At 32.8% G+C, this 10,000-nt stretch overlaps 1 protein-coding gene across 1 annotated transcript in view; it reads right to left on the reverse strand.

Annotated features, from left to right (window-relative positions):
- Window positions 1–9,061, reverse strand: part of LOC137654133 (uncharacterized) — a 31,539-nt gene extending 22,478 nt beyond the window's left edge. The window contains exon 1 of the mRNA XM_068387773.1: window positions 8,702–9,061. Within this exon, the coding sequence (XP_068243874.1) occupies window positions 8,702–9,061 (360 nt within the window). The remainder of the gene's footprint in view (window positions 1–8,701) is intronic.
- Between the last annotated feature and the right edge of the window lie 939 nt (window positions 9,062–10,000).

Raw genomic sequence — 10,000 nt, forward strand, 5'->3', positions numbered from 1 at the left:
TGCAGAAGTATCATGGTTTATTGTGTTTTGAAATTATTGTTAGATACGAATGTCATTTGCATAAATTGTACCTTCCAATATCATGACTCTTGATTATAATTCTTTGTAACTCAATAAGTATGTTCAGTGACGCTATGAAGCCCACGAACATAGAGCATTTTTTTTTTCTTTTTTTTTTTGAATGTTGTACAAGAAAATTTAATGTCATCCAGACATTCAATATAATAATAATAATAATAATAATAATAATATAATAATAATAATAATAATAATGATAATAATAATGATAATATGCCTATGTTATGTTCAGAAATATATATCTTCTGATTTATGTAAAATCTATTAACCCCGAAAAATACCTCAACTGGAGATTTATTATTTACTATCCTCTTGTATTGCTCGTGAACCATTTTACCTGACACTTGTTTGAGACACATTGTCCAGTGATTCTAAGATACTTACATTTTTCATGTATTACTGTCAATAATGCGTCAATCAAGTATTATATTAATTTCCTTAATTTAAAAAATACATCCTATTGTTCAAGGTTAAACTAAACATTCCAGAAAGAATATTATTCGATGAATGTGTCTTACAGTAAAATAAATAGAATCTATTTCGAAAATATAATAGCCCTACAAGGCAAATTACATCATTGACTAATAGATTCACCAATACTCTTTTTGAGATGTAACATGAATGTAGGATTTCCTACTAAACTAAATTAGTCCTAATTTTCTTTCATTCAAACCTTTTGGGACTATTCAATAATTCCTAATTATTTCATTCATGTGTCCGTAATTGCACACGCACATAAGTATGCATATTTGACTCTACCAAATATTGCCTTTTTTGAATTATAATGTGTTCGATTAACTTTTAAAGAAAGTGAGTTGGTAAGTAAATGACTGAGCAATAGCATCCCTTTAAAAAGTCTACCTTCTAGATGTGGGTAGTGTATTAGTCATACATCAACGCAAAGTCAAGTGACTTGATTAACGTCGATCTGAAATACCTTGAATTTAATTAAATAGAGCTGAAGGACCCTTAATATTACTGGAAATACTCTAATTTTGGTTCGTATTGGTGGTTACACACACAGATATTTATGTAACATGTAATAGTTTCACCAGTTCAAGTCTATATTTTTATCAGCATCTAGGGAATATGGTATCTTACAAGAACAGCCTGAAAGTATATAAGCAATCATAAATTTTCATCTTAGACATTTCATTGTATTTTTATTATTTTACCAAATAGGAAATTGAAAATTGAAGGGAAAATAACGTACAAGAAAACGAACTTAAGCTCACATACCCTCATCAAGTAAATAAAAGTCTCGTTTCTGTTGGACTAATTGGCGATGATAAGTATATACAATGATTACTGGCTGGGAATGTTGAGATGGGATTCATCAGGTTGACCATCTTGGCTGACGTTTTATGTATTATTTCAAGAGTAATGATTTGATTTCTTCTATTTAGATGTTTTTTTTTTTTCGTAATAACCAGCGATTTTTTCGTTTTAAGTTTTTGAAACAAATCCTAGTAATCAGGTTGATTATCATCTATCTTTTTACGATGTCACATTCATTTATTTTCTCTTTCTTGCATGAGATGAAATAATGGTGGTAACATATTACTGTACTTGTTTTAAAGTTTCATATAAGATTGATATAACTGGACTAAATTTCACAAAATAAATGCCATGCCTTTCATTTGATCAATTTCTTGTCATGATTAAAACAGGAATTATATATATAGTGACTTTAATGTGTATATGAAGCATTTTTAACCTACTCATCCAAAAATGAATTTCAATTAATATGAATTTGGTTTGGAAAAACACTTAATTTCCATTTTTTCAGGACTGGAATGTTCCCAAAATTCAACTATCGCCAACATTATAAATAACTTAATGGACTGCTCGTTAGTAAAGCTTTAATGACATTCATAAAGAAATATCTCGTTAGATATGACCGGTTTTATTAGAGGACATATTTTATACAAATTGCACTCTGCTGCTTCCGTTTGATTTTATGGAGATATATATATATATATATATATATATATATATATATATATATATATATATATATATATATATATATATATATATATATATATATATATATATATATATATATATATATATATATATATATATATATATATATATATATATATATATATATATATATATATATATATATATCCATAATCAAAATTACTTTCTAGTTACATGGCTTCCTAACACAATTTCAATTCACTTCTATTTACTGATGTTATTTAAGTTGGAAGTAGATGAAATTTCTTTTCCCCTGACATGAATCGACCCCATTGACTCACAGACTCACTGAGCTATGAAGAGAGTTAATAATAATAATAATAATAATAATAATAATAATAATAATAATAATAATAATAATAATAATAATAATAATAATAATTATAATTATGATTATAATTATGAATATATATATGAATATAAATATTAATATGATTATAATTATAATTATAATTATAGCCTTTATAAATCTTACTAGATCTGAGATAAACTAATTTCGATGATATCAAGAATCTTCCAAACTTGAAGCCAGCAGTTACTCTTATCTTATTAAAGAATCTTGAATTTTTTTTTTTTATCATAAGCGTGTCAACTCGTCTGTCAACGTTCTTGTACTCTTATGCAATCACTATACAACAGACATTGAAGGGGACTCATACATCCTAAGGTCAGTCGGATTGATAACCCTTCTCTGCATCCACTCGCAGAATTTGGAATCATATTCTTTACTCTGTGTTTCTTAAACCATTTTCTCTTTTTAATCCAAAACACTACTAAAGCTATTTCTTTGTTAAAATGGGACTTTGATTTTACAGTTAACATTTGACTTATCCTTCCTCCAGATTTAATTCCTGAATAGAAACATCATTCAGACGTACAATATGTTGGAAATTATTATTATTATTATTATTATTATTATTATTATTATTATTAATAGGTAAGCTACAACCTTATTTGGACAAACAGAATGCTATAAGCCCAAGGGTTTCAACATGGAAAAATAGCCCAGTAAGGAAAGGAAATAAGAAGATAAATAAACTAGAAAAGTAATGAGCAATTGAAATAAAATATTTCAAAAACAATAACAACTTTCAAATAGATGTTTCATATAAAAACTATAAAAAGAAACATATGTCAGCCTGGCCAACATAAAAACATAAAAACCACTCGTTACAAGTTTGAACTTGTGAAGTTCCAAGTGAAATCTTTAGATTTTTTTCATTGACGATATAAAATCAGTTGGGAAAAAAGACGATATAAAATCAGTTGGGGAAAAAAAAAACCCGCAGTATAACACCTCTCTCCCCTAAGGAAACGAAACCAGGCCGAAGGCGAGAAGATGGACTAATCGCCAGAGATGGATCTCTTTCCAATTGGCCAACTGGGGAGAGACGAAGGAGATGAAAGACTCCAGGTAATGGAAGCAGCTTAATTGGCTTTGCGTGTTGCATCTTCACCTGCATCTGCATATCCTCGGTCGGGCATGAGACTGCATATTGAATGCAGGAGACACGCGAGTGATACGCACTTTCGAATATTTATCTTGTGTTTTGAGATCATGTAAATGAATATAATTCCAATCGAATTCGTATCCAGCATGTAAAGGAATTTATTCAATAGAATACCTTTTATATTATAAAGATATTTAAAAAACCGAACATTTAGATGCATTCTAAATTTTCAATTAATGGACCAGATACTTTAGTGGGGCCGTTTCCTGAATAATCCTAAAATATTTGGTAGTGTTTATCGAATATTTTGATGCCAATTCTTCAAGAAACTAATGATATACCACCTATAAAACAGTTAAATGACCGATTTGAGTGCTTCTATACTCCTTAATCTTCACTTGTGAAATTAAATATGACCCATTTTATTGGAAAATAATCTGATGTGTGTTTCTTGCCTCACTCCTGTATTTTTATTTAAAAACTCTTTTAGCTATTAATTTCATTTTTTTAAACGAAACAGTTTCTACGCATGTCACAAAATAACTGTTATAAGTTTTTTTATATATATTTTTTCTCTAATTGTGAATTAGAATCAAAAGCTACATAAAGAAAATCCATACTTAAGTATACCAAAAGGAGAATAGGGAAAACATGATTTTCAAATATAAAGTATTTGTTTATCCGGATATTTCGAGCATGGAATGCCATATTTCTTGAAGAGCTTTTAAGGCAGTGATTCCCAAAGTATCTTACCTGACGCCCCCTTTTTGCTTCCAGTAGACCCGTACGCCCCCACTCCTCTCTTTTTTTATATGAAATGATTCTTACATTTAATTCCTAGCATTGTACAGGAAAACAGATTTCTGTTTGTATTACCTTTTAATAATGAAAGCCACTCAAACAAATAATAGTACATTCCAGTAACTAAAAACGAAACATTTGGTTCAAAGTGAGCGAAAAAAGTTTGAACATTAGCAAATTGGCAAAATTGAGTTGCAATTTTAAGAATAGATAATTTGAAAACATGAAATATAATATTTGGAAATACTTATGAGACTAAGGCACAATTTCTGGTCAAATTTAGTGAGATGGATGCATGTATTTAATGACAAATATTTGTTCTTTTAATGATTTTATTATTCTATTAAACAAGTAATTTCGAGCAGCTGACTTCACGCCCCCCTTGTATCGTCCCCTTAGTTGTGCGCGCCCCCCAGTTTGCGAACCACTAATTTAAGCATTATTAACATATATCTGAAAATTGAAATAAATACTTAATTCATGTATACAGAAACACACACGCACACATACAAAAACACACACACATTATATATATATATATATATATATATATATATATATATATATATATACATATATATATATATATATATATATATATATATATATATATATATATATATATATATATATATATACATATATATATATGTGTGTGTGTGTTTTTACACAAAGGATTATATATATATATATATATATATATATATATATATATATATATATATATATATATATATATATACACATGCATAAATATATATATGATATATATATATATATATATATATATATATATATATATATATATATATATATATATATATATCACAATTATGTTAAACGAAAATTATCACAGGATCACTAAAAATGAAGAGAAACTGGCTATCCGGTAAATTTAAACAAATTATCCTCAAAGACAAACACACTCGATGACTAATGACATCATTCTACATAATCAACAAATACGTAGAGCCTGATCAAATCTTATGATTAGAAAACGAAAAGCGATGTTTGTAGTAATTTTTTTTTCTTTTTTTTTTATCTGTGAAAAGGAGGATTTTTTCCCCGGTCGAACTGGATCAAATATGAAAATTTTGGGATTTGTTTAATGGATTGGAAATCTTTGGTAGTTTTACATTGTTCATTGAATTGTAAAACGCAATAATGGAATAATCTTTAAAAATCATTGCTAAACACTAGAAAAATTATAATAATAAAGAACATTAATTTAATATTCTTTTAATTTAATCTAATATACAGTAATATATATTCAATTTGTTTCTTTCATTTATCAATGTATTAAAAAGTTGTTTGTTCAACTTTTAGCTGTATTTGAGAGAGAGAGAGAGAGAGAGAGAGAGAGAGAGAGAGAGAGAGAGAGAGAGAGAGAGAGAGATTTTCCACACTTACCACGTCTGTGCCTATTTCAAAAATATTTTTTCCTGAATTTCCTTTCTGACACAGTTCCTTAATATTATATGCAACTCTGAACAAAGATTTCTTATCCAAAATCCAACTTTTGTTAGTCACAATCTCATCGGGAGAGTCGATTGTCTACCTAAAGATCCTTTTATCACCAATTCTCCTCATGTTTTAAGGTATTCTTGCGTCTACAGACACATCCGTAACTGCCCCTCTTTTCAAGGGAGGATCTACCATCCCTATGCAAGTTCCCCCTTCATCCATCCATCCATCCTCCCATCCACCTATAGTTGGTTATGCATGGACCAATTGGCTGCCTTTCAAAGTTAACGAAGTTAACGCACCGGTTCACTTTACATATTTGGGGAACAGAAGAGAATTACATTCGGTTTTTGAATCGCGAAAAAGAGACCAATTGTCTGTCATGTTTTTTCCTTTCAAGAAAGATTTTTTAGGGTGAAATTACTCTTTATTGGAGAACATAGGAATTGTTGGGATTCCTGTTATTGGTTTCTTTTATTTTAACAGTATGCTAATACGAAATTTAATAAATGATATCTGTCAAAAATTATATACGAAAAAGCATGCATTTAAAGAGGAGTAGCTGTCAAAACAAATATACTCAAAACGGATATAAATGAATACATGTATGCATATATACATACATTATATGCATATATACACACACATATATGTATATACATATATATATGTATATATATATATATATATATATATATATATATATATATATATATATATATATATATATATATATATATATATATATATGTTTTTATATATGTATGTATATATATTAATATATATACATATATATTTATACAGTATATATATATATATATATATATATATATATATATATATATATATATATATATATATATATATATATATATATATATATATATATATATATATATATATATATATATATATATATATTTATACTGTATATATATATATATATATATATATATATATATATACATATATACATGTATTCCAAAATATTTTCAAAGGAATATATAACCATTATATACATATTGAAAAGCATATATGTTTTTTTAAGCTTATGGGTGTTTGTATTCACATAAATTTTTCTTTTGAGATCATTTCTAACTCCCTGTCACTATTTTGTATATTACTGCTTAAGAAAGCCTAAAGCAAGAAAGAAAATAGCTTCTATATTAATCAGAAAAGAAACCTATAAAAGGAAATGGTTTCTAAACCTGAAGGTCGCATCTTTAATCATTTGTATGGGCAATAAATTTAATGTTTAGTTAACTGGTTTTTATACTTTAAATGCTGATGTCATAGGGGTATACATTTATATGATCTATTTAGTATTTATTACATTCTAATTAGCAACGCTACCTATTCGTGAATAATAATAATAATAATAATAATAATAATAATAATAATAATAATAATAATAATAATAATAATAATAATAATAATAATAATATCTTGGTAGGAGACCCTCCTTCAAACATGTGGTGTTGAAAAATATGGCTGCATCGGCAGAATTCAATTTCTTGTCCAATTTCTCTATTCTACTGACAATTCTCTTTTCAGGGTTGCTACATTCAGCTAGCAAGTTGGTGAAGTTCATCAGGTGGGTGAAGGATACAATTCAGGTTAAGGCTGGATGTAATTAATACAAGTACAAGTAATACTCGAAAATTACAACAGGTAAAGTCAGAAGTGGATTGCGACGCGTTTCGAACTGCTTGCTCCGTCTTCAGGCAAAAAGTGAGGCTCTGGCTGGATCTGGGTCCTTATATATCCCGGCTCTGGTTCGTAGAGAGGGACCTCGAATTTTGATTGGTCGATCGTAGGTTATAGGCTCGGGTGGCAGATGTACGACGAGCTCGGCTCAGCCTCCCAGGCTGAGAGGTTGGAAGGAATCCTGAATCCTGATTGGTCAAGACGCGCTCCAAGCCCGCCAAAAAGTCAGGCAGGCTCCTCTCTCGCTCAGTGGACTGGGCTGAGAGAGGTATTCGAGCTCCCTGATTGGCTGCGGCGCGCGCCGAGACGGGCTCAATGTCAGGCAGCCCATTCCCCCAGCCAGCAGACTGGAATTCCGGACCATGCTCGCCGCCAAAATCAGCATTCGGCCTGACGATTTCTCCATTTGTGGGGGTGTCAGGATTGGGGTTGTCATCGTTCTTGGGGTCTTGTTCTTGGTTCCTAGCGTTGGTACGTCGACAGGATGGTAGGAGGAACATCTCTTGAGTCGTATTCAACGCTGGTTTCTCGTTCTGGATTAACAGATCTTCCAATATTTGTAAGCGCCTGCTGTCCGGGGGGGCTGCCGATAATTTTGGTATCGGCCACGATGTCTGCCCGGCTAATTTGGGTGTTATGTCGCTGTAGAGCATGATTTCTTATAGCACCTTGCTGGACGTGGCATGAAATCCTCTTCGAAAGTTTCATTGTAGTCATACCGATGTATTTGCCGGGGCATCCTCGGACTGGGTATTGGTAAGAGTAGACTACATTTGTCTTCTTCAGAGGGTCATTCTCAGGGGGCGCTGGATTGTTTCTCATGATCAAGCTGCGGGTTTTTTCAGTCTGGTAGTGGATGATGAGTTTCGCTTTCGTGGTCTCATCAGTGGGTGACACATTGTTAGTGATTATGTCTTTAATGGCCTTCTCATCCCGCTGATATTCTGCGTTCATGAGGCCTTTGTAGTAAAGTTTGATGTCTCTAGATCCGTTGGTGGGGTTGTCGGACCTATCTCTAGTGTTGTCAGACCCCTGGCGGGCGCTGTCGGACCCTTCCACCGCAGAGGACCCATACCACTTGCTATAGCTGTCCTCACTTCACGCTGGACTTGCTTGTTGCTGTAGCCGTTGTTGATGAGGGCCTGTGTGGCCCTTTCCAGCTCCTTGTGGGTGTCAGTCCATGACAAGCAGTGTGACAAGGCCCTGCGTACAAAGGCCTTGATGGTCGAGGCCCTGTAGCGGACAGGACATTCACTTTCGCCATTTAAACACATGCTGAGATTTGTGAGCTTAGTGTAGACAGTGGTCTGGAATCCCTCGTTGGTAGAAGAAATCAAGACGTCCAGGAACGGGAGGCTGTTGTCGACGCTGTTCTCAAGGGTGAAGTGGAGGACGTTATTGTCCTCAAAGGTCCTCCTTAGGTTCTCGATGGCTTTGGTGGAAGTCGCTTTGACGAAAGAGTCGTCAATATAGCGGAAGTAAGTGAGGGGGCACTCGAGTTGGGAGAATATCCTCTCCTCTACTACTCCCATGTAGAAGTTAGCAAAGAGTACGCCCAAAGGTGAGACCATCGTCTCGTCCCTGTAGACTCTATCGGCGATAAGGTCGATGGTTTCGTCAACAGGGACACTAGTGAACAAAGATTCGACGTCCATCGATGCTATGACCCCCTCGCCGCGGACGTCCTTGATCCTCTCCAGGAATTCGGCAGAGGAGGCCACACAGTGGCAGTCGGAGACATATGGGGTCAAAATCTTGTTCAATTTCTCGGCCAGCTGGTATGTAGGCGTAGGGCATTGGCTGATGATAGGTCGAAGTGGGTTGCCTTGTTTGTGGGTTTTAACATTGCCATAGAGGTAACCAGGTCCATAATCCCCCGAAATCATGGGCAGGTGTACGGCGTTAGTTGCAGCATTAATGGCCTCGATGGTGCGATTTGCCTCCCTCTTGATGTCTTCAATAGGGTTGCTCGTGAGGCGCTCGAATTTGGTTAGGTCGGCGATGACGGCGTCTTATTTCTCGTGGTGCTCGTGGGTGTTGATGAGTGCAAAGGCAGCTGTCTTGTCGGCCCGACGGACGGTAACATCAGCTACTCGTTTGAGCTCTTTAGCAGCAGCTCTCATCTCCTTAGAATTGTATCCTTCACCCACCTGATGAACTTCACCAACTTGCTAGCTGAATGTAGCAACCCTGAAAAGAGAATTGTCCGTAGAATCGAGAAATTGGACAAGAAACTGAATTCTGCCGATGCAGCCAATAATAATAATAATAATAATAATAGAAATATACCCACGTACTTATGAAGAAAATTAACACTTTGTACCCCTAATACTATGCATTAATTGCAACAGTGCTCTTATTTGGAACGAATTAAACAAACAGATAAAAAAGACTATTGAATGAAAAAACTCAGCAAAAGAAAAATATTTGAATAAATAAACATCCAGCAAAATAAGAACGATATTATCATTTTTACATAGCAGCACAAAATAAAAAAGCATCGATATGAA

The sequence above is a fragment of the Palaemon carinicauda genome, chromosome 15 (genome assembly GCF_036898095.1).
Source record: "Palaemon carinicauda isolate YSFRI2023 chromosome 15, ASM3689809v2, whole genome shotgun sequence".
NCBI classification, from domain to species: Eukaryota; Metazoa; Arthropoda; class Malacostraca; order Decapoda; family Palaemonidae; genus Palaemon; species Palaemon carinicauda.